The sequence below is a fragment of the Peromyscus eremicus genome, chromosome 2 (genome assembly GCF_949786415.1).
Source record: "Peromyscus eremicus chromosome 2, PerEre_H2_v1, whole genome shotgun sequence".
NCBI lineage: Eukaryota > Metazoa > Chordata > Mammalia > Rodentia > Cricetidae > Peromyscus > Peromyscus eremicus.
Window position 1 is genome coordinate 56,927,864 of NC_081417.1, and position 26,102 is coordinate 56,953,965.

A 26,102-nucleotide genomic window follows, 5' to 3' on the forward strand; every position below is an offset into this window, starting at 1 on the left:
ATTTTAAAAATGTGTGTGTGCATATGTTTGAGTACACATATGCCATGTGTATGTGTATGTGGACAGGTCAGGGGACAAGCTGTGGAGGTTCTTCCTTTCACAGGTGGGTCTGTGACTGAACTCAGGTTGTCCCATTTGGCAACAGGCACCTTTACCAACTGAACTATCTCTCCAGCCTCAGTAGGAAATTTTTCAAAGGAGAATTTAAGAATCATTTTGTATGTGAAATATTAATGTATTACGGGAAAAAAATCACGATTCAATACTGGAAGTTAAGAGGAAAGCTTATTTTTTAGACAGGGTCATGTAGCCCCATACAGCTCAGGCTGGTCTTGAACTCACTACGTATTTGAGGCTGGCCTTGAACTTCTGATCCTCCTGCCTCTAACTCCCAAGTACTGGAATTACAAGCATGCACTATCATATTTGGCAGTTTTATTATTATTATTTTTTTAATGTGAGACTCCAGCATCATTCGTAAACTTTAAATATCTTCTTTGAAAAGATTAAAAACTATGGTTTAGATTCAACATGATTGTCAGCAGAACAGGAAGCTAATCATGCTCCTCTCACAGCAGTATTTTTCCTAAATGAAGAACTAAAACAGACAGAATTTCAAAAGTATTTTATTCCAAATTCCCCATCTAGGAGAAAGGATATATAACAGTGTTTACACATGCTTCAATAACTTATTTCACTGTACAACTTACATTCTCTATAGCAACACAGTAAACCAGCGAAAGAAAACAATTAGCACTTAAATAAGACTCTATTGTGTAAAGTAACGAGTGTGGGACACGGAAAGGTGAGATCTACACATTTTACCACAACTGAGTGGCTTGGAGTTCATAAGCCATCCTGGTCAGTGTGTGTTTAAAAATCAAGATGTCTACACTTTTCTGATTTGTAATGTCACAGCCACTGTGACCTTTCAGAATAGAACATTTTTTTTTCTTGCTAAATTTGGTGGGTGGGGAAAGGGCTCTATTTTTATCCCTTTTGTAAAAAATAAATATATTCTCCCTTTTCTGTTAAGTCCAGTTTTAAATAAAATACTTATTTGTGTTTATGCATACTCCTATGTCAACAATACTCTAGCACAGAACTCTACTGATCAGTATTTCACAGCCAGCAAGATGGTCAAACATTACAGTACCAAACACAGACCACTGAGCTTGCCATAATAGCACCTAGAAAAAGAGTACTGGGGTCAGAGTTCTCCTGCTGTTCTTGTGATGCAGGCAACGTGGAAAACACCACAGAATCCAGGCAAAAACGTAAGGAAGGAGGCAAGAAACTTTTCAGATCTAGAAAGAAGATCTTATCAGCTCATGTATTCTCTGACATATTTTACAAGGAGTTCCAAGCCAGGCACACTGCAGACAGTGCACAAGGTAAGTCAGATGGAGACCACTAAGCAGTGAAATCTGACCCTCCGCCAAGAAATTACATTTCCAAGACTGGGAAAGGCACAGGAGGTGCACATTTTAATTTGGCTCAGAAATAATGAAAATTAATTTTAAAAGTTGGCAACAATTACAAAAACAAAATGCCACTTTCTTTGACAAAGTTACAATAAACCAACAGAAAGCATACCACGGTTCACGATATTCAGTGACCACACATGACTGCTTGGCATTTCTATACAGACTGCATCTGGAGGACTAAGTCTATAAAGGAAGAGCTAACAACTGATTTCACCCAGAACTCTGCTTTATCAATGCCTTCTTCCAAACGCTAATCTATAGTCAAGCTAAGTTCCTTGCTGTGGAACTGGAAACTTGAAAGGCTCTAATTTTCAGTTGTTGCAGAAGTATGTAATCCTACACACCACGGGACACTGAGGGACATAAAGTCAACTCACACTGTATCTGCGAAAGCTAAGTAGGGTTTCACTGTGATACACGTAAACGATGAATCATAAGTTTAAAAAAAACAGCAGTTATGTCAAGTTTATATTCTATCATTCATATCTTTAAAAGACAGCAACAGTATTTAGGATAACTGTAAACATAAGTCCCTAACAGAGTACACCTATTCTAGGAAAAGAGACATTCACTGTTACGATGCACCTGACATCCCTGGACAGGCCTCTATGACAAGTGTAGTGTAACTAACTCCTAGAGGAGGGCCCTGGAGGAACAGTGTGTCCACACCACTGAGCTACTGTAACAGCAAGCCTGACTGTCATAAGATATACACAGCAAACCACATGTTTAAAAAGTCATTAGAACATCACGTTCTTGTACACTAGTGTAGAAAGGTCTCCCAAAGATGAAAGAGTGTAGGCCTGGCTTAATTTTCTCAGCTAGAGCCATTATTATGTTAAGATCGCCCTCTGCTGTTAAATCAAGATCTATCTTCAGGTTCCGAAGAGATTTAAAGGGCTTTTTCCCCTTCTGCCTATAAAAAGAACAAAACAAACAAACAAACAAACAAACAAAAAAACCAAACATTATAATACAGACATTGTTCAAAGGGAACAGAATAGAAACTTACAAGGCATAAGGTTTTTCTATAGAGGAGCTGGACTCACGTATCGTCCTCTATGTATTTGATTAGTGTCAAGGCTTTTCTGTGAAGAACCAGTAGGAACTGTGCAAGGAAAGTGCTCCTGAGAGACAAGCCAGGTTTCAAATGGAAGACCTGCAGGAACACGAGACAACAGTGTCCATACATTTTTATGTAGCAGCTGCCGTGACAGTGTTGACAAGATCTGACACACATCGCCCATTACAGTCACTTCTCCCGATTCCCAAAGGCAGGACCGTGGTAGTGGCAATGGTCTGGAAACACTGACAATTTTTGAGAGTTCCTATTTTACTGTTAAAAATGCACTGCGATTTTGCATTCTACACCAAAATATATCCTTATTTTATTATGAAAAATCATTATGTGAATTGTTTTAGGTTGTGTGGAGTAGAGGATGAGGGGAATTTTATTTCAGCTTTAGAAACACGGAATCACACGATTACGGATTATCCTCTAACTTTGTACTATCACACAGACCCAGATCCAGATGTCCTAGTTAACACGAGGTCTATGACACAGGGTCTTGGCCTGATTCCCAGAATGGTATTATGACAAAGCTCTGGTTACGGTTAGAAACAAGTCCCATACAATCTATCACCTTTTCCAAATGTGTAACTCAGCAGATATTTTTAAAACTGAGACAATAAAGATGCTACAATTTAAATACAAGTATACTAAGTTTTAAGAACATTTTCAATTCAATTAAGGCAAATAAAAGCATACTCCTCTTAAATGAAAAAGTCCTTAAAGTGTTGTGGAATATTACTTTAAAGTGTGTTACATCTGTTTATGCTGTGGAACATTTGTTTAATGATGCAAAGATGTGTTGTATTGTTATATGTTGCTTTTGTTTAACTCCGTGAGGCTGTGATACTTTGCCTGTTTAAAAACCTGATGGTCTATTAAAGAGCTGAATGGTCAGTAGCAAGGCAGGAGAAAGGATAGGTGGGGCTGGCAGGCAGAGAGAATAAATAGGAGAAATCTGGGAGGAAGAGAAGAGCAAAAGAACAAGGAGAAGAGGATGGTAGAGGCCATCCACCATCCACACAGCCAGCCACAGAGTAGAGTGAAAGTAAGATATACAGAAGTAAGAAAAGGAAAAAGCCCAGAGGCAAAAGGTAAATGGGACAATTTAAAGTTAAGAAACAAGCTGGCAAGAAACAAGCCAAGCTAAAGCTGGGCATTTATAAGTAAGAATAAACCTCTATGTGATTTATTTGGGAGCTGGGTGGTTGGTCCCCCAAAGAGCAAAAGAGCCAAGAGTTTAAAAACAAACAAACAAACAAACAAACAAAAAACAACTAACAACATTAGTATAGGGTATTACTTAAAACAACTACTGGGATGGGGAACGCTGTTTTTAACTGTTAATATGCAGGCTATTTCCCATTAATAATTCAAAGGAAAATTCATTTACACACGTTAGAAAGGAATTTAATTTAATTTTTTGGTTCTTTGTATGTATTCTGCAGGCACTGTGGGACATATTTTATTTATTTTTTATTTTTAAAGATTTACTTATTCATTATGTATACAGCATATATGACCAGAAGAGGGCACCAGACCTTATTACAGATGGTTGTGAGCCACCATGTGGTTGCTGGGAATTGAACTCAGGACCTCTGGAAGAGCAGTCAGTGCTCTTAATCTCTAAGCCATTTATTTCTCCAGCCCGGGACATATTTTAAAAAGAAAACATGCAATGTTACTTTCTCTGGCCATGGCTGGCATCATGCTTACCTGATCCAGGAAGGCTTTCACTAGAGTATCTCTGTGTAAGACATCTTGGAAAATATTCCTAAGAAGAAAATAGTCCAAATATTAAATGGTTTTACAGAGCCAGTTCCCATAACCTCTTACTCCAGTCAAAAAGTTAACATTTTATAAAGAGATATGTAAGAATACAGATGTGAATGTTTGGAATACATACTTAGTTTGCATGAGGCCCTGGGTTCAATATTTAGTGCACACAAAATAAACACACACACACACACACACACACACACACACACACACATACACAGACCCATTTTAACTCAAGGGAACATTTGTACATTACTGGTGTTTTTTTTCTAGCCAGCATAAGCTGAGTATACCTGGGGAAGGGGGCACATGCCTATCTGTCAATGAGTTTTAGAACCTACACCTTACAAAATGGGTTTATGTCAAGAGTCTCACTACCTGTAAATATGAACCAGCAACCCAGTAAGTTACTACTACCTCAGCAATGGCTGGCATGTAAAGACAAAATGGCCAATTGAAGTGACCCGTGTCAGCACAGGTCAGAGCAGAAGCTAACAGACAAGACTGTTTTGTGTTTTTGTTTTTGTTTTTTTTCTCAGACACCATTCCCTTCCACTGTTTCCCGAGGCTACTGCATTCATGTCAGAGGGAAGGTATAACATTTATTATGGTAAGACAAATGAAAAGCCAGACTGAGACAGTAGATCACAATACACCTGGATAGGAGCAGCAGAGGAAGAGGGAATGCACAGAATTAATGGAAAGCACTCACTGCAGCTTTCTTAGTCTTAGGAGACGAGTGGACCAAACTAGAGAAAGAAGCCAAGAAGCAGGAATACCGGCATTTCACAACAGCACTGGGCACTGACAGCATACTCACTGGGCTTTGTGGTCAGATTAGGACTTAAGTCCACCATTTTCCAATTTCTAGTTTACTGAATAAAAATCTGGATCACAAAAGAGCTGGACAAGCAAAGACTATCTCCAGAGAAAACACTATTTTGACCACTTTTATCTTAAAAAGGTTAAAATTAAAAATTAATTAATTGGGGATGTGGTTCAGTGGTGCAGCAATTGCCTAGCATGTATGAACACCTGAATTTGAACCCCCGAACTTCCCAGACTTAAAAGCATTATTATTTAAAGCATGCTAATACTAACATGAGTCCACAATAATAAAAGTGAAAATATAATTTTCTGGTTGAAAATATCTTTGACAATTTTATATTCAAAACATTTACTTAAAATTGGACATAAAATTCTCAAATTCATGACATTATTTTGTCACGCCAGAATAGCTGACCAATTGCTTTTGTCAAACCAGCTGAACAAACATTCAAAAACAAAAGCGCTAACAGGGTGCAATCCATTCAAGTCTACATTTTCTGAGAGAGATGCTAAACAGGACTTCAAGTGCATTAGTCATGAGGATGATGCTGGCATGCAGACTCAGTGAGAGGCCTTCTACGTGTTTTCCAAGATTGCCAGCATGTGAACTGGTGAAACGAAATTTCAATTTGACCAATTCCCTTTCTGAAGCAATTCCTCTTCACCATTCTAAGCAATAAACAGAGCACAAGAGAGCTGCGCAAAAAGGGTTCTTCTACACGCTAGGACCTCCAGGCATCATGTTCCTATTTGTGGCTCTGGCCAGCAGTTTACTGTGGCTACTGGTATCTCTTGTTTTGGCTCTGTTTTCTTCTTCAGAGGCACAGGATACACCCATCTGCTCCAAATTTACTGCTCCCTAAAGCCAGCCCTTCAACCCACATAATCACAGTTACCATATTTTGAGTATATTTCTAAGGACTCTTATATTTCAAGCCCTTAATTGATTCAAGGGAACAGTAATACTATATCACAAGTCTTTTCCAGACTTCAGAACATCATTTAAAAGTTTTCTTGGAGTTTCGTAATTTAAGATCACAATTTTTCTCCTAATCAATCAATACTTAATTATTGCCTTTTACTTTGCTGATCATATTTTCTGGTAAGAAATAAATAGAAAAATGTACAATGCAAAGGAAAAGTGTTCTCTTGATATATATCAACTGTTCTTTCTGTTTTATATTCATATCCAAGAAGAAAGGCTTAGAATTACTGCAGTTTAGTGTACAAGAATGTCTAATAACCATTAAACACTAAATTACCACAGTAGGGGCTGGCATTTTCTGGCTAATAATTGCTAACCCTGGCACTTCACTAAGTAATTAGGAGTGCAGTATATATTTACTAAGTATTTTTAGAGGAAATCTTAACCTATTTTACAGGAAATAATATTTTAAGAAATGAAGATTTAAGCCAGGTATGGTGGTACACACCTTTAATCCCAGCACTTAGGAGGCAGAGGCAGGTGCATATCTGTGGATTTAGGGCTAGCCTGGTCCATATAGTAAGTTTTAGGCCAGTTCCAGTGAGTTCTCACTGGGCCATATAGAGCTGCCCACTGAGATTCTAAAAATAATAATACTTTAAAACTTAAAAAATAAAGTGGCTGATTAAATGCTTCTTCAAGCCTCATTATACTTGTCACATTTCTTTCCTTTAAAATACAACTCGCATCGTTTTTACTTGTAAATGATAAAAGTTTTATGTTGTTTGGCAAGGACACCTAAGGCCAAGTGTCACATACAAATCAGGAGTGAAGCTTTCATCTGTGTAGATGATGGTGTCCTGAGCCATGTCCTCTTCTGAAGTTGCCCTCCAGAAGGCTGTCAGCTCTGATCTCATGTATCTGCGTTGATTATAAATATGTTCATGACATGGTGGCATCTGCTTGACAGTATTGACATCCACATCAATGTGCGTGGTTGGATATGGAGCATACATAACCTGCCGGAAGGGTAAGACGAAGCTTCCCGTCGCATCCTGTCAAAATGAAGAGACAGCTTAGTGGCCACATGCCAAATGAGAAGCCATTGTGGCACACGCCTTTAATCCCAGCACTCGGGAGGCAGAGCCAGGCGGATCTCTGTGAGTTCGAGGCCAGCCTGGGCTACCGAGTGAGTTCCAGAAAAAGGCGCAAAGCTACACAGAGAAACCCTGTCTCAGAAAAAACAAACAAACAAAAAATGTAATAATGATAATAAGAGATGCATACCTCTGTATATCGGTATAAGGCTCTTTCAGAAATAACTCAAGAGGTTACTACATAAAAATCCAGTCACTGCAGTTTTGCTTACAGTGAAAGAAGTATACAGTGTTACCATTTAAAAAGCGGGTCAGAACATGCCAAGTATAATCCAACAGTGGAGTGTGGCACTGCAGAAAATACACACAGAAGAAAAAGACTACGAAGACCTGTGCCAACCATTAATCGCTGGTCTGTAAATTATGATTGCCTTTCTTTCTCAATTGTTTTATCCTTTCTGTAGCTAAACAAATATGTAGATTAATAGGTAAACTATATGCCTCTTTCTAGTTACCATGAAACAAAGACCTGATGTGTGTGGTATTGTGCTAAGTGGTGTGAACAGAACAGAAGAGAGAGGCTGCCTAACTCTCTCACTCTTAAAAGCCTAGGATAATCACTGTATATCAAGGGGTTTTCTGGAAAGCTATACAACTTAGCTTTGCTTGGAGAACTCTCGGTGTGTCACTCAATCATAGTTTTGCATTTCCCCTGTGTGCACCGGGGGCTCTTTTAGAAGTAACAAACAGTATATAACTCAACAAGGGGGTGCTAGGAAGAGCTATGTACTTCATTGTGCCTTTAAAGAAAATTGAGATTTGTAAAGTTAAAATTAGAAATGTATTTTCTTTAATTCTGAGCTCATGGCACATACATGATTTGAAACCCCAAAGCTGATTTTCATTTTGAAGGTGAAACGGGAGATTGAACTCAGGGCCTTCAACTTTCTAAGTCAGCATTTCTCAACTTCTGGGGGTCATGCCCTTTGGGGTCTCATATCAGACATCCTGCATATCAGACATTTACATTATGATTCATAACAGTAGCAAAATTACAGTTATAAAGTAGCAACAAAATAATTTTATGGTTGGGGTCACCACAACATGAGGAACTGTATTAAAGGGTCGCAGCATTAGGATGGTTGAGAATCACTGCTCTAGTAAACAACCAACCACATCAATGAACTGTATCTCAGATCTCCAAAAGCTAAATTTTTATTTGCAAGAAAATCGATTTTTAAAAAATATTTTGTAATTTTTGAACTTCATTATAAAAAATCTTGCAAGTACACAGCAATATCACATACCAAAATTAACCAGACCCAAAGTCTATACAAATCACAACTTAGCATATAGTTAGACTAGGCATTTGGAACAGCTGTGGAGCTTCACATTAAATTTTACCCTTTCAGTATCAAATGCATTACTGCACTTACCCACCACTTAACACAAAAGATCCATGACAAAATTAAAACTAGAAAAACAATTAGCTTTATATTGTCTTTCATAACTTGTGTCCATTACATGCATCCAGTCCTTTCTCATACCCTTTATATGTTATATTTAATTTTTAAATAAATATCATCTTAGCACTCAGAAAGTTGAGGCAAGTGGATTACTGTGAGTTCAAGGTTAGTCTAATTTTATGTCATCCTGACACAAACTAGAGTTATTAGAGAGGAGGTTGACTCAATAGAGAAAATGCCTCCATAATATTGGGCTGTAGGCAAGCCTGTTGGGCATTTTTAAAGGGTGATTCTGAGGGATGGCCCAGCCCACTGTGGATGGGGCCACCCCTGGGCTAGTAGTCCTGAATTCTATAAAGAAACAGGCTCAGTAAGCCATGGGGAGCAAGTCAGTAAGCAGCACTCCTCCATGGCCTCTGCATCAGCAGCTGCCTCCGGGTTCCTGCTCTGCCTGAGTTCCTGTCCTGACATCCTTTGGTGATAAACTGTGATGTGGAAGCATAAGCTGAATAAATCCTTTCCTCCAAGTTGCTTTGGTCATGGTATTTCCTCACAGCAGTAGTCACCCTAACGAGGGCAGACGTTGGTACCAGGAAGTCACAGGTGCAGTACCAATTAAGTGACAGCAGCCTGGAGGGCTGGGGCAAGGTTCCCCAGACAGTGGTATATTCTTTGAGTCAGTATCCAATATACAGTACAGTTTCTTCCACTAGTGAGGATCCACAGGCCCAGGAATAAAGGGATAGAAAACAGAATATTTCCATTCATTATCACACCTAGTGACCCCACTAGGAGATTTTTTGCTTCCTATTCCTGTGACCTTAAGTTCTGCTGGCCTAGAAGTTTGGGTTACTGAGGGAGTGCTGCTGCCAGGAGCCTCAACAAACATTCCATTGAACTGGAAGCCAGCTTCTCCTCGGCTACTTTGGACTTCAAATGCCCTTAAGCCATCAGGCTAAGAAAGAAATATCAGCGTTAGGAGGGGTGATAGATCCAGATCACCATAGGGAAACTGGATTGCTTCTCCATAACGGAGGTAAGAAGGGTTATGTATGGAGTACAGGAGATTCTTTAGGGCGTTTCTTGGTGCTACCATGTCCTGTGACTGAAGTCAATGGGCAACTACCACAGCCTAATCCAGGCAGTGTTTTCTTTCCTCAATTTCTTTATAATGTGATATAACACCAATTAAGAGAATATCAATGGTTATCATATTTAAGTTTGAGATACTAAAAGAATGTTCCTTGAGGGACATTGCCACCTATTCTAAATTTATAGTATGTTTGCAGTTGTATGAGGGATAGTTATATGATGTTAGGCGCAATCATGACCTGGTCAAATAGATAATGCGTTTCTGATTGTATGTGGGATAGTTATATCATGTTTATGTGTTGTTATGACCTGGTTATTGTTCTCATTTGGAATTTAATCATGACATAAAGAAATATGTTTGTGTGTCAAGTTGACAAGGGATGGACTTGTGGTAGCTATTTTTGGTTGTTAACTTGATTACATTTGACCAAAATCCAAAAATGAACACCTGTGGGGTATTTTTGCTTAATTTGAAGTAAGACGGTCCACTTCTAATCCGGATCCTTGAGGTAGGAAGATATGCCTTTAATTCAGATCATTTGAGCTAGGAAAAGACATGCCATTTAATGCTGTTTAAAAAAAATTTAATCCTGCTTTAATCACAGCACTTGGGAGGCAGAGCCATGTGGATCTCTGTGAGTTTGAGGCCAGCCTGGGCTACAGAGTAAATTCCAGGACAGGCACCAAAACTACACAGAGAACTCTGTCTTGATAAATGAAAAAAAAAATTATTCCCTTCCCCAAATTAATGCCATTTAAATATACATTTAATCCAGATCTTTAATTTGGATCTAATCTGGGCCACACCTTCTGCTGGAAGCCTATGTAAGGACATAGAAGAAGGAAGCTTTGCTCTTTGCCTGCTTGGCCTCGCCTTGCTAGCAAGTCCATTCCTTCACTGGCATTAACTTCTCCAGGATTTCAGCTTCTAATGAAGACCAGCTGAGACATCCAGCCTCATGGACTGAGAAACTTGTGGATTCTTATACTTTCTGTTCACAGCCCTCCATTGTTGAATTAGTTGGACTGCACCCTTTAAGTCATTCTAATAAATACCCTTTCTATATATAGAGAGATTCATTCTATAAGTTTTATTACTCTAGAGATCCCTGATTAATATCCATCCGTCCATCCAATCAACACAGAGCAATTGTATTTGCAGGGTACAGTGTGACATTTCATGCATACCAAGTGTATGATTTACTCATGGTGTCATACCTATCACCCCTGATAGTTATCTTTTTCTTTTGTTTTGAACATTCAAAATCTCCTTTATGAGATTTTGTTTTTGTTTTTTGAGACAGGGTTTCTCTGTGCAGCTTTGCACCTTTCCGGGAACTCACTCTGTAGCTCAGGCGGGCCTCGAACTCACAGAGAACCGCCTGCCTCTGCCTCTCAAGTGCTGGGATTAAAGGCGTGGGCCACCACCGCCCTGCTGAGTTATTTTTAAAAATCAAACTAGAGTTGAGGCGATGGTTCAGTGGGCAGAGTACTAATGCTGTGCAAACGTGAAGGCCCAACCTGTGTGAGGATCCCCAGCACAGATGTGAAAGTTGGTTGCAGCAGCCTGTGCCTATAACCCAATGTTGGGGGTGTATGTGTGGACAGGTGGATCTCAGAGCCTCAACAATCAGCTAGGATAGTCAAAATCAGCCCAGGTTCAGTGAGAGACCCTGCCTAAAAAACACAGTGGAGAGTGATAGAGTCAGACGCTCCATATCAACTTCTGTCCTACACATTTCTCTCTCTCTCCTTCCCCTCCCTCTTTCCTATACATCAAATAGAAAAATACAATTAACTGTCATAATTATTTTACACTACTAGAAAGCACTGTAAGTTATTCTTTTTATGCAACTGCAATGCTAAGCCTAATAAACATCCTGTTTCTCTCCAGCCTCTCCCCAGCATCCTTTCTACATTTTGGTAATCTCTACTTTAACTTCTACTTCTATGATATAAATGTTTTAGCTTTTACATATAAATGATAACATGCAGCATTTACCTTCCTGTACCTGGCTTATTTCACTTAACACAATGTCCTCTAGTGTCACCCATGTTGCAGCAAACAAGAGACTTTCCTTTTTGTGATAAGCATCCCATTGCGCATATGTACCATTATTTCATCCATTCATTCGTGGATGGACATTTAGATTGATTCTATATGCCAGCTATGGTGAATATTGCTGCAATAAACATGGAAGTGAAGGTGTTTCTTCCATATAATGATTTCATTTTCTTTCAGGATTTACCCAATGGTGAGATACCTGGATCATATGTCTAATTATTTATTATAATAAATGATTAATTTATTATAGCACTGAACCTTGTATGTTCTGGGTGAATGCTCTACCATTTCTAGTTTTTTTTTTTTTAATTGTCATACTGTTCTCCATAATGGCAAATGAATAATTTACATTTCATCAGTGATGTGACAGGTGTCCTTTCCCCATATCCCTATATCCTTGAAAGTGTTCATTGGGTTGTTGTTGTTTTTTGATAATATCCATCTAAATGGGGTACTATCTCACAGTTGTTTTGAATTTACCTTATACATAAGCAATGCTGAGCACTACTTCATATATTTATCAGTTAGTTTCATATCTTCTTTGGAGATGTCCACTTCTTCAGTCTACTTGCTCATTTTCTGTGTTGAGATACTTACACTAACCTGTCTGATGAACTGTTCACAAGTATTTTCTCTCATCCTATAGGCTCTCCTGATTGATTTCTTGGTTGTGCAAAAGCTTTTTAGTTTGATAAAATCTATCAATTTTTGGTTTGTTGATTATGATTTTTGGGTTACATTAAAAAAAAAAAAAAAAAGAAAGAAAGAAAAACAAACCTTTTCCCAGACCAGTGTCCTGAAGTGTTTCTTGTAAGTTTTCTTCTAACAGTTTGTGTTTAGAATCTCAGTTTCTGGTGCCTGACCTAGCTGGATTTGTATCTGGTAAAAAAAGTCACTCTTCTCCACAGTTCTTTCAGAACCACTCCTGCAAGAGACCCCCTTTTCTCTGATGTACATTCTTACTATAACCATCAGAATTCAGTCACCACTAATCTGAGGAGTTAAATCTGGGTTTTTGATTCTGTTCCATTGGTGTCTATGTGAAGTCAGGTATTTCTATGCTACCAGCTTTTTTTTTTTTTTTTTTTTTTTGCATAAAATCGCTTTGCCTACTCAGTGTTTGCATTAATCAGACTTTCATTAATATGTCAAAATACCTGAGGAAATCAGCTTTAAGGAGGAAATACCTCTTTTGATTCACTGTTTCAGCCTATGGTCATAGTTTGCCTTACTCTGGGCCCATGGACAGGTGGAACACCATGGCAAGGCACACAGGGCAGAGCCTGGATGGACAGGGGTGAGGGTGCAGGCCAGGTTCCTCCTATACCCTTCAAGGGCATGTCCTCAGTGATTTAATGTCTCTTAACTAGGCCACAATTCCTAACATTTTCACCACTTCTCAACAGTAGCACCAGCTCAGATTATATGTTCAACATTACATGTGAGCTTTTGGGGGGGGGGGGGAATACCGCAGTTCCAAATGGCAGCAAACTCCGGGGTGCTTCTTTTTAGTTCTGTGAAGAACATCTTTGTTCTGCAGCAGGTTCTAGATTGGATAGATGTTTTAGCAGCAGTCTTTTAGTCCACGAATACTGGATGTCTGTCTTTCCTGTGTCCATTTTTACTTCTTTCATTGGTGCTTTATAATGTTTGTAGCAGACATCATTCACTTCTTGGGTAAAGTTATCTACAGGGATGTTTATTTTGTAACTACTGAAAGTGGGATTGCTTCCTTCATTTCTTTTTCTTAGAAATTTCCATTACTGGTATGCAAAAAAAAAAAGTTGATTTTTTGAGGTTGTACATCCTGCACTCTCACTGAATTTATCACTTATAGCATTATTTTGGTGGGGTCTAGGACATCCAGCATGCTAGTCAGGCACTCTACCACTGAGGTGCAGCCTCAGCCTGGAGTCTATGTTCTTCTGCTTTGGCAAAGACTTACGACACTGGCCTGAATAAAAGCAGTGAAAGTAGGCATCATTACCTTGTTCCTGATCTTGGACACAATGATTTCAGCTTTTCCTTATTTGGAATAATGTTGGTTGTAGGTCTGTGGAATATAGCCTTTCCTTTACAGAAGTAAGGATTGTTCCTTGAATATGTAAGTTTACTTAGGGTTCCTGCAACAATACTCATTTTGTTTTCCCTCATTTTGTTATGCGTACATCCTTAAGAATAACTATGAAAGAACCACACAGTGATCATGAAAAGCTATTTCTTTATGGTTTTGTGTGTATGTGTGTGTATGTGCGCGTGTGCACACAGCGCACATATACATGAATGTAAGCATGGTATGCACGCATGTGTATATGAGTGTTCACGTGTGTTGAGTGTACATGTGTCCATACGTGCACATGTATGTTTGTATGCATGCATGTGGAAAACTGAGGTTGATGTCTGGAACTTTCCTTGATTGTTTTTCCATCTTATTCTTTTTTGAGGTAAGGTCTTTCACTCAAACCCAGAGCTTGCTGGAAAAATAGTTATTTCTACTTAATTATTGAAAAAAATTGCTAATTTATATTTATCTGTTTTTGCTTCTTGGAAATGAACCAAATTTAATATAAAAAATTAAAAATGTAAGTACTAGAAACAGACATTTTGCATAAGCTTTAAAAGATATTTTAAATTTTTAAAAATGAGTAAGTATGGTACATATCCAAATCTCCTCAGCAAGCAAAAGAAACATTATTATCATTTCAGATCCTCAGTCTGATTCATGCATGTATTTAAAAAGAAAATACTGAGGCTAGACACATAGCTAGAGGGATCCAAGTGAAATATAAATACTATCCCATGGTGCTTCATGGAGGACACTAGCCATAAATCCGTAAGACATGCACTCCATGCTCAGAACTATTAAAAGAAACCCGTCCCCAGACAACTAAAACATGATACATTAAATGCTAACAATATACTTTACAAAGATTCTCAGTAATTATTCTTAAAATTCATTTTTACTTGTGGCTTCACAGATGAAAATGAATGGCAAGTATACCTTTAGCAGGCCTTGTACAAAGAGTCCCGATTCATATTTAAAGGATGATTCTGCTTCACACAACCTGGAGCATTTCCTCTCTGCTGGAGTCAGAAAAAGGCATAACGTTTTCACTATCTAGAGAAGAAAAGATTTATCATTGAAATGTGAAATAGAAAGTCCACCGTTCGCTTATGAAAGAAACTTAGAAAATTTTGTTGCCATCACTAAAACAGTCCCCAAGTAAGGAGTATCCCTTGGTTACCTGAACAGGCCACAGGTCAGAATATATACTGCTTACAAACAGATTTTGTGGTCAGTTAGTTTAGGAAGCAGTTGGAAAATCAACTGCATGGTATGTCAGAACTTGCTACATTTGAATAAATATTGTTGTTCTCTAAGTGAGCAATATTCATTCTTTTCCAAATTTACTTATATCACATTTATTTGACCATGGAGCCTTTATCTCAGTGAGAAATAATAACCTAAAGCAATACTTGACCATACTTCTACCCAGCAACAACTGCTTTTCATGTAAGCAAAGAGCTCTGAGAAGAAATCCATGTGTTTAAAGGGAACCACCGTGTGATACAAACAGACAAACCACATTACAATGAACAACAGGGACTGTCCAAACCTGCCACAGGAAAAACTACAAAATTTCCCTGGAAACAAGTGGATGCGGTGGGTTTAGAAATGGCTGACACTAAGAAGAGCTGACCGAGAGCTGTACTGGGGAACAGTAACAGCCATGTAGTGCAACTATGGGGAACTCTGACCACACGCAGAGACAGCCCCGAGACAGAGGTTTCCAGCTACAGCAGTGACAACTTGTCTCTCCAAATGAGAAGATAAAAGACAACCTATTCGGGCTGGAGAGGTGGCTCAGAGGTTAAGGGCACTGGCTGCTCTTCCAGAGGTCCTGAGTTCAATTCCCAGCAACCACATGGTGGCCCACAACCATCTGTAATGAGATCTGGTGCCCTCTTCTGGCCTGTAGGCATAACACTGTATACATAATAAATAAATAAATCTTTTTTAAAAAAAGATAAGCTTTTCAACCTAAAAGAAGATGAAAGATGAAAAAAATTAATAAATGAAGATCAAACCATGGAGCCTTTCTCCCTTCATAAAGCCAACCAAGATGGGCCGCCTCCCCATGGAACGTAAGGCGTCCACTGTCTCAAGTGGAAAGCTACTCTTAGGGTCACACGTAACAGCCCTAATTGCCTAGCTAAAATATAATGAGTGGTTTATTATTCTCTCGTAAACGGTTGAATGAGAAATATAAATCTGGCAAATTAAAGTTCATATAAGCACACAGGGTGGCTTGCAAAAAAAAATGACGAATAACTCTGTAAAGCAAACAACCATCCTAACACACTTCCATGTAAAACTTTTTGAAAAAAATGAGGTTTGTTATGATATGAATATATATAGACATATATATATATGTATATATACACATACACATACACTTTTGGCACTAACCTTTAGGAAATATTTGATCTCTCTCTCTCTTTTTTTTAAGATTTATTTATTTATTATGTATACAGCATGTATCCATGCAGGCCAGAAGAGGGCACCAGATCTCATTACAGATGGTTGTGAGCCACCATGTGGTTGCTGGGAATTGAACTCAGGACCTCTGGAAGAGCAGTCAGTGCTCTTAACCTCTGAGCCATCTCTCCAGCCCCAATATTTGATCTCTTACCTGAGTTCTCTCCCGTGTATCTCTTTTGGGGAGCCACCCTGAAAGATACCCTAAAAAGGTAGTTTTGTGGTGTAAGACATGCCTACATTCAAGCTCACATCTCCCAGTTCAATGCTGATCTTTCTATAACTTCCCTGACAACAAGAACATTAATTATTTATGTGTTCCCCCTTTATGTAGATGGTAATAAACTCACATATTTTGCACATCACCTCCAGAAGCTAAATGAATTATTTAACTTGCTCTTTTATACTATCTACTGTTTGTTATTCTCAAATATTTGTTTTAATCTAAAGTTGTATGTATTCACTCTGTACTTCATGGTTATATTCACCAATATAGTTTCCTCTTACCTCATATATTCAATAACAAATTATTTAGTAGGTAAAGTCATACAGGAATAAAAAACAACTGGGAAATAGAAGAAAAAGATTTCATTGAAAGGTCAGACAAGGTAGTGCATACTTTTAATCTCAGTGCATGGGTAGAAGAGGCAAGTGGACTGTGGGGAGTTTGAGACTAGCCTGGTCTACAGAGTGAGCTGCAGGCCAGCCCAGACTATACAGTGAGACCCTGTCTCAAACAACAACAACAACAACAAAGCAAAAACAAAAAACAAATTTTTTTTCTGAAAACAATTTATGATACAACTGAGAGTGATGAATTATCAAAATTAAAGTAGTAATTGAATTCTCACACACTTTATTAGTCATTTTTGCTAGAGGTATCAGAGTAATTTGGTAAAATTATATTGCCTCCTTATACCATTAGCTATTTCAATTGCAACCCAATATTTAAATGATAATTCGTGACATGTCAGTAGTATTGAAAGTCATATCTGATTTGAACTATAAAAAGAATTACCTTATTTACTTTCTCTGCACTGCTGCCTACCACGACGGAACAGCCACAGGTCTGCAGATGGGAGCTGATGGCGCTGTAGGTTAATGAAAACGTTAGCAGGATTACAACTTCACAAACAAGAGAAGACAAAGTGAGCTTCACAAACACAGAGTACCTTTACTGGACAAACACCAAAGCTATCGGTATGACGTTATCTTTTATTGTGTAAAACTGCACTGTCGAGGTGCCTTTCACAGACATCAGACTATCTGAATCTTAAGACAATCCAGGGCTGGAGAGATGGCCCACTGGCTAAGAGCACTTGCTGCTCTTGTAGGGAAGATCCAGCACCCAAATGGTGACTCACAACCGTCTAGTTCCAAGAAATCCAAAGCCCTCTTCTGGCCTTTGCAGGTACCAGGCACAGGTACACATGTGCTCATACATATATGCAGGTACTCACACACACATAAAATTAAAATACATTTGAAGGAAAAAGATACCCCAGTTAGTTAACAAAATGCCATTGTTTTATAGTAATTTCTTTAAAGACATATTTGAAAACAATATATGAATGGCTGACACTAGCAAACTTTAAAGTGCTTCCGAGTCAAGCCATTCAGACCTTTATGTTGAGGATGCTCACACCTGGCATTTCATTGTGAGCTTAAAGGAAGAGAATGTAGACATAGAGGGAAATACTTTTTAAAAAACACTTATTTACTTCTTGTTTTTTTTAAATTTTTTTTTTATTTAATTTTATTTTGTGTCACTCAGTGTAAGGGTGTCAAGTTCCCTTGGAACTGGAGTTACAGACAGTTGTGAGCTGCCATGTGGGTGTGGAGAATTGAACCCAGGTCCTCTGGAAATGGACAGCAAATGCTCTTAACCACTGAGCCATCTCTCCAGCCCCACTTCTTGTGTTTAAAAACAAAAGCTGGTGACAGTCTGCACCTTGTGCAACAGGGAGACCACCACAGGCAATGGGTATACACACAGAACACTCCGTACTGCAGGTGAACACACAGCTGCTCAGTAAGTATTGGCTAGTCCACTTACCATCTTCCATGGAGGAAATGTAAATGGAAAACATTAGCTATTGGCTACAGAGGGAGCTGATGTGCCTGGCACTGTCCTAAGTGTTTTATATGATTCATCTTACTCGGTGCCTACAATGGCCCTATAAAACAGCTGTTATCACTGTTCACATTTTATAGGTAAAGAAAATGGAGGTACAGCTTGGGGTAGCTTGACCAAGTTGACCCAGCTGTAACCCAGACAGTTGTAACAAGTCTGGTTTTAGAGCTCATGCTCTTAAGTATTAAATTCCATAGTTAGATGGAAAATACCAGTCCAAAATATGAATGATTTCTATTTCTAGATCTACAGAATTTACAAAAATTTACAATGCAACTCAACTTGATAGGTTTCTAAGGTTTATGTTTAATAAGAATTACAAGTAGAAACAATAACCAAACAAAAGACCAGACCTTCTTTGGGTTCTATGGAAACTTAGCTTTTTTTAGACCATGGAAGGGCTAACATCAGAGATGTCACTACAGTATGAGTGAAAACAGTACACACGTGAGCAACAGCTCAAATGTGCAATGCTGTCTCTAAATAACTGGAGTAAGTAGGTAGTCCATTAATTGTTTCCATGAAATCTTGCCATGGGTGAGCATTAAGACTTTTATCTGCTTTACTAGGCATTCAGAGAAAGAAGTAAAATTCTTACTTGAGAAGAAAGCCTTCGTGACAGCTGTCACCAATGTCATCGTCATTGAGCACGGTGTCAGCTATCTAAAAGGCACACACACACACAACAGCAGTCTGTTTACAACCGGGTTGAGAGAACTCTTAGTAATAAGTATGCTGGCGTCTAGAGTCAACAAGACACAGCACTCTCGTTATGAGCATCAAGAATACCTATAAAATGGTGCTGTGCACGTACTTTTCAGAAGAACAAAGGGGAAAGTTGACCAGGCAGGTTAAACAACAATTTTTACAACTTCCACCTCTAAGCTATCAGAATCAGGAGACCAAGCTTAATGACAAGTCAGCATTAGGAACAGTGTCTAAAGACAGCCACACATGGAAAACGTGTGACCGAAATCTCAACACATGATCAGAGAAAGTGAAGAATGAGGCTCTGGAGAGATGGCTCAGTGCTTAAGAGCACTGGCTGTTCTTCCAGAGGACCTGAGTTCAATTCCCAGCACACACATGGCAGCTCACAACTGTCTTTAACTCCAATTTCTTGAGGGATCTGACACCCTCTTCTGGCCTCCAGGGCACTGTATGCAAATGGTACACAGACACACATGTACGCAAAACACCCAAACACATAAAAAATGAAAAAAGAAATTGGGGAATGTGGAACCCACTCACAGCTTAATTGGCACACCGCTCTGTTCAAAAGCACTTTATTTAATACTAGTTATTTCTATAAATGCCTGGAATTCCCCCTCTTCTAGGAAACACAAAAGTGGAGAGATAGTGAAACAAACTAAGTTTAATTTTATCAGAACATGATTGATCAAAGAAACCTGTTTGGTCAGAAAATTCAGCATTTTATGTGTGCTTACTGGATTGAAGTTGATACTTCATATGATAGTATTACAACACAATTTACACTATTAAAACAAGAACATTATCACACACACACACACACACACACACACACACACACACACACACACACCCCATGAATCAGTCAAGGGAATCTAGACAGGGCACAGGTGCCCCACGGCACTTACATCGATTTCTTCGGGGACACTGTGTGACTTCATAGATGCAAGCAGCTCCATCACAGGAATGACTTCCCCAGTAAGCATGGGAATGATACTCTGACCCTGTATCAAACATAATAAAGTGAAGGGAATCACAGTGTGGGTAAGCCAGGTAGTAAAAACATTTCAAATGGGTGCAGAGAGTAAAACACCCACAGAGGGAATTGCTCAACACACTCCCAAACAAGCCTACCACTCCAGAAACAACTGTCAGGTATTTTCATGCTCTTTAAATTTATTTTCATTCTTTTAGGAATAATTTCCTTCAGTGAGTATGATTTATCATTTATTACCACATACAACAATTAAACTACAATGCCACACTTAGAAAGGATCTCCTTTGGAATTTAACTAAGACACAAAATCTCTTGTTGAAGGCCTTCTTTATATTTTCCTTTAAAACAGTAAGAAAAGTCCAGCATGAAAAGATGTTGAATCATTAGAAAGGAACCAGGAAGGTTCCTCTCAATATCCAACCTCCACATCCAAATGACATAATCTGCTCAAATGCATACTAAAGATACGACACAGAGCAAGAATCAGTAAGACAGAAGATCTCCTCTGGAGAACTTGCCAGATAGTGCTACCACTTGCTGCATCTCTGAAGCATCACTTTAAGTTTGTGTTTTCTGTCATCCAGTTTGTGGCGTAATCACAGTGTGTGATGCATGAGGGACACCATTTACTCACTACTATCTCTCCAGTCCGTTTGTGGTCACCTAAAGGGGTTGTTGACACTGCCAAGTGTCCATCCATCTCAGCTAAACACATTTTAAAAGTAACCACTTCTATTCACTTCAGTAGGTTTCCTTCGTTCACTCAGGTTTCGTGAAATGATTATTTAAACCCCTCACATGTATTTTAAAGTTAGAACCTCAAGTTAAGGGCTGAGGATTATACACCACTTAGTGGCAGAACAGCTGCCTGGCATGTATGAGGCTCTAGGGCTAATCCTTGCATACAAACAAACAAAAAATCCATTTTCAAATCCCCTTATCATTGGAAAGTATTTATTTCCTTTGGAAAATTATCCTAATCTGTAAATGTCTATGCACATATAGAAAGTTTTATTATTTCAAAACATTCTTATAGTAACCTCCAGAATAAACTATACATTGTTTCTGCTTTTTAGAGTGATCACTGAAGTGTCTATTTACAAATACAATTGAGACATGGTATTCAACAATGTATGTTACACTTCCTTCCTTGTTCAGTGATTTTGTCAGACGATAGGGATACGGACCCCAAACTAACCAGGGCTGAAATTGTTTCAGAGTGCTGTGCCACCCCGAAGCAGTAGCGAGACTCATCATAGAGCTGTTGCAAGCATGTTACGTCAGCTATGCAAATATAAAGCAGAAAGGGTGAGTTTTACCTCCCCTTGGGTTCAGGCACACATGGCACATTAGCCGTGGACTGTCGGGCATTTATCATCACCATAGTGAACCAACAGTCTCACTGGAGCACAGCAACAAAATCTTACAGGAAAATTGCAGAAGAAACTGTCTCCCTGAGTTTCTCTAACTTGAACTTCTGTCAGACAATGTTTCTACTTCAAATCTCTTTAGTTTATTCTCCATGTACTTTCCTCCTGACATGGAAGGCGAGGATAACATTTTTAAGTACAGCCGGAAGAGCAGAAACTCAACCTACTAAGTACAGGACCCTGGCTTTCAAAAACAAAATACAAAATTTTATTTGGTTCTAAGTTTCTTTATGTTGAAATGACTCTCCCTAATTACTCCAGAAATACAGTTCAGAGGTCAGTGAAAGTGACTTTATTCTTGGAGACCCTGTTTACTGATCTGCAAGCAATAAAGACTAGATTTCTAATTCTTTAGTGTCATGTCTTTTCTTAGAAAAGTTCTTTCTTTTTTTGTTTTTGTTTTTGAGACAGGGTTTCTCTGTGTAGCCCTGGCTGCCCTGGAACTCACTTGGTAGACAAAAGCTGGCCCAGAACTCACAGAGATCCACTTGCCTCTGCCTCCCAAGTGCTGGGATTAAAGGCATTCACCACCACCACCCGGCTCCTGAAAAGCTATTAACCATTCATAACAGTATAACACATAATTTTGTAAAGGTCACTTGTGTGTGTGTATTTCGAGGTGTGGTGGTTTGAATAGGAATGGCCCCCATAGTAGACTATGTTTGAATGCTTGGCCCATAGGGAGTGGCACTATTAGGAGGTGTGGCCTTGTTGGAGTAGGTGTGGTCTTGTTAGAGGAAGTGTGTCACTGTGGAGGTGGGCTTTGAGGTCTCATATATGCTTAAGCCACACCCAGTATGACACACACTCTCCTACTACCTGCGGATCAAGGTGCATGCATGGTAGTGGCACACATCTTTAATTCCAGCATTCAGAAGGCAGAGGCAGGTGGATCTCTGAGTTTGAGGCCAGCGTGATCTACAGAGTGAGCTCCAGGACAGCCAGAACTACATAGAGAAACCTTGTCTGGAAAAACCAAAACCCAAACCAACCAACCAACCAAACAAAAAAGATATACAACTCTTTGCCTGCATGCCACCCACGGTGATAATGGACTAAACTTCTGAACTGTAAGCCAGCCCCAATTAAATGTTTTTCTTTATAAGAGTTGCCATGGTCATGGTGTCTTTTCACAGCAACAGAAATCCTAACAAAGACACGAAGGATCAAACTGAGGTCCATGCCACAGAGGACAGGCAAATATTCTACACCATACTCTCAAACCTCAGAAATATTTAAAACAATTAGTTTGTTCAAGTAGCATTCTGTTTCAGTCATGCTAAGGAAAATGAGAGAAAAGGCCACACAGCCATGTTTAAAGATGGGAGTTTTACAAGGAGAAACAGGGAGAGTGGATGGCATGCCAGGGGAATGGGGAGAAGTAGCCCTTTCCTGATGGGGACTCCCCTCCACCGATGCCCCTTCAGAGGAACTTGTCTGCCCCACACTGATAAGGTGGAAGCCATTTTATCACAATCGTGTTTTTAAGACTCCACTGTCATTCCCTAAGGTCAGTCAGAACCACAGGGTAAACACAGCAGTATTCCCTAGAATCAGTGTTACTAGAAGCCTGGATGGTAGGAAGATAAAGGATATTACCAGCAAATTTCAGCAATAAAACAAGTAACTCCACCATGGAATACATATAAATAGTCTGAGTTTGAAAACTACAACAAAAACCTTTAAAGAGAACTGTCTACAGCTGGGTCTGAACCCCTAGGTAGCTACCTCAGGCGTATGCTCACCTCCTTCAGATTGCAGCTTCTTCTGTGAAAACAGTTGCGAAAGGATTACCTTTTAAAACTTGCATGTGCACAGGGTTTGCACAGCCTGGACCTGATGGGGTCCCAGTGCTGACAGGAAGTGGATGTAAACCCACATCCCTAACCCAGAAACTACATCCAATTGATAACTGCCCACAAATGAAAAATTAATTTTCTTCAGAAGTTTTACTGGGTATACAAACACCTCTGAAAGCCAGGCCCACGCCCAGCACTAGACGGCCAGCCCAAAACAAAGTCAGTGGCATTTTTGGAAGTTCTTTACTCATAATGCCGTCAGGGCTTCGTTTTTTCCTCTTACGTACATGCTATGGTTTCCAGTTTTGTGTTGTTAATGGGATTTCTGTGTGTGCAACTGTGTGTGTCTGAGTCTATATGTGTTTCTTGAGCTTTATCTTTGTTCCTTTTTCTTCTGTTTATTTCCCTTGTCCTATTCTGGTTTGTTTTTATCTAATGTTACTTTATTATTATTATTATTATTATTATTATTATTTTAGATGCCTGTTTATATCCTAATGAGAGAGAAAGAACGGGTATGGATTTGGATGGGTCAGGAAGTGGAGGAGATTCTGGGAGGAGCTGAGGGAAGGGAAACCATAATCAGAATATATTATATTCTCTATATTCTCTATTTTCAATCAATCAATAAATCACATGTAATTTCTTACTTTTACTCTGAGTACATGATCCCAAACTTATTCTGGCAGATTGAAAAAGGGTGGTCAAATATTAATTTGTAGATGTAATTATCTTTTTTTTTTTTTTTTTTACTCAAGTCTTCAGATTTAGGCTGCAGAATTTTTTATTCAGTTCATTCTATACAGCTTTGCAAGAATTATTCGTTTTCAGGCTCCTCTGTCAAATTAATACATCTTCAAGCCCTTAACAAAAGTACCCACCAGCTTATACAGACATAGGCATTGGGGAAATATCGTTGGCAGCACGGGATGTGCACTCTACCTGATCTTCCATTCTCTCTGTGCCTTCCAAGACAATTTTCTGGACACTTTCTTGTCTTTCCTAAGAAAAAGAAAATTTGCTTTAACAAATCCATTTTGATGCTTGTTTATTTTTCAATGTAGATACGTTGTCACGTGTATTTCACAAGCAAATCCTTTCTATTGCAGGTGGGGGAAAAGGAGGGAGACAAGAAACTATCCCAACAAGTTCATGCTCTCACACACAACATAAAATATAATCAAAGCATCCTTTATTCTACAGTAAAGAGATGAGATAATTTGGCAGAAAAGAGTCCACGTAACACCTGCAGCTTCAAAAGAAAATAATTACACACTACTCAACTCAAACGAGAGTGACTTGCATCTGAGGAACAGAGCAACGGTTGTTTTAGTTTTGCTTATTTCTGGGACTGGGTCTCACTAGGTAGAGCAGGCTGGCACTGAACTCAAGTCCTCCTGCCTGAGTCTTGAGCTCTGTGATTACTGTACCTGCAGCGAGGCTTTTTTAATCTGAATGATTTTCATTAAGTATGTCACAAATAAGAATTTGGGTCTGCAACAGGTGTAACAGAGAAAACTGGTCTTGAAAAATGCTATTTCCCCTTATAATAGGTTAGACGCCTTATAAAACTAGTCATGCTTTAATGGACTTTCAGGATGGTATTAAACCAGAAAATAGGACGGAGAATTGAGTTTGTTTTTTAGATTGCCAAAAATACACAGCAATGTAAGTATCAGGAGAAAACAAAATTTCCTATAGCTAAATCTGCAAATTGAAAGAAATAATTCCCTAGATCCGTTTTTGTCTATGTGCCCGTTTTACAAACCTGGCAAACTTAGAAAAGCAGCTTTGCCACAAAGGGGTGTGTGGCTGACATCTTCTAAAATCTGTGAATTTTTATACCTTCCCACAGTTGTAAGGAAAGGACAAAGTCACACAAGCAAAGGAAAACAAAAGGGATTTAGAGTCAAAGCTTCCCAAACAAATTCAGACGAAATGTTAATACCTCTGAGCTTAACTTTTCACTTGCAATGGAGGGCCACTGTCTCCCCTTCCATTATTACCATGAAGACCACGGTCAGGAGACCAGCTCTCTCTGTGTCCAGGAGACACAAAAATAATATCTTCTGTCTGATTCTAATTGCATATAATTCCCAAAACTTAAAAATAAATGTACCAGAAAAAAAACTTCAATGACCAGGTGACTATGAGCATGCTAAAAAGTCCCTTACCTTATGCATCCATATCCTTCCTTTGCGAATGATGTGTGTTAATCTGTCAACACACACCCTATGAAGTGGGAGGTAGAAACCAAGTTCTGTCTGCGGAAGTATAATTGATAGTCCGTAAGTGCTCCGATCTCCATTCCAGTTTCCGTCGAAGATCAATGAAACAATAATTACTCCTTTTTCAGATAAGACAAAAAACTTTACATCTATAGCCCCACTCTCTGCATTTCGAAGAATTTCTCCATTTAGAGTGTGGTTGGCAAGAAAAGTTATTTCTCCATCACTGAGAAGTACCTGTTCTGTCTTCGGAGCCCAAATGTGCCTTACTCTAGGACCGAGAATATTATCCCAGTAAGCAAAGGTAGCTGCCAACAACGGTGATTCACCACTTAAAGCAATCTCTGTCTTGGCTACAGCAGGAGATGGTGGTGGGCAGATAGTCGACATCCCTGCATCCCAACTCTCACATTATCCAAATGCTCGCAAAAGCTAAACAGGGACATACAAAAACA

General features: G+C 39.0%; 1 protein-coding gene across 2 annotated transcripts; it reads right to left on the bottom strand.

Moving 5' to 3' along the window:
- Positions 1–610: 610 nt before the first annotated feature.
- On the bottom strand, positions 611–26,102 carry C9orf72 (C9orf72-SMCR8 complex subunit). 2 transcript variants are annotated; one of them, XM_059254105.1, is made up of 11 exons: positions 25,885–25,989; positions 25,594–25,766; positions 24,362–24,421; positions 20,102–20,197; positions 19,081–19,145; positions 17,367–17,439; positions 14,810–14,926; positions 6,908–7,143; positions 4,273–4,330; positions 2,537–2,646; positions 611–2,403 (listed from the first exon to the last, which is right to left on the bottom strand). In XM_059254105.1, the coding sequence occupies exons 2-11, from the start codon at positions 25,600–25,602 to the stop codon at positions 2,217–2,219; spliced, it is 1,011 nt and encodes a 336-aa protein (XP_059110088.1). In that variant the 5' UTR covers positions 25,603–25,766; positions 25,885–25,989; the 3' UTR covers positions 611–2,216. The 2 variants fall into 2 exon arrangements, with proteins under 2 accessions (XP_059110088.1, XP_059110087.1); XM_059254104.1 differs by having other exon boundaries at positions 25,594–26,102.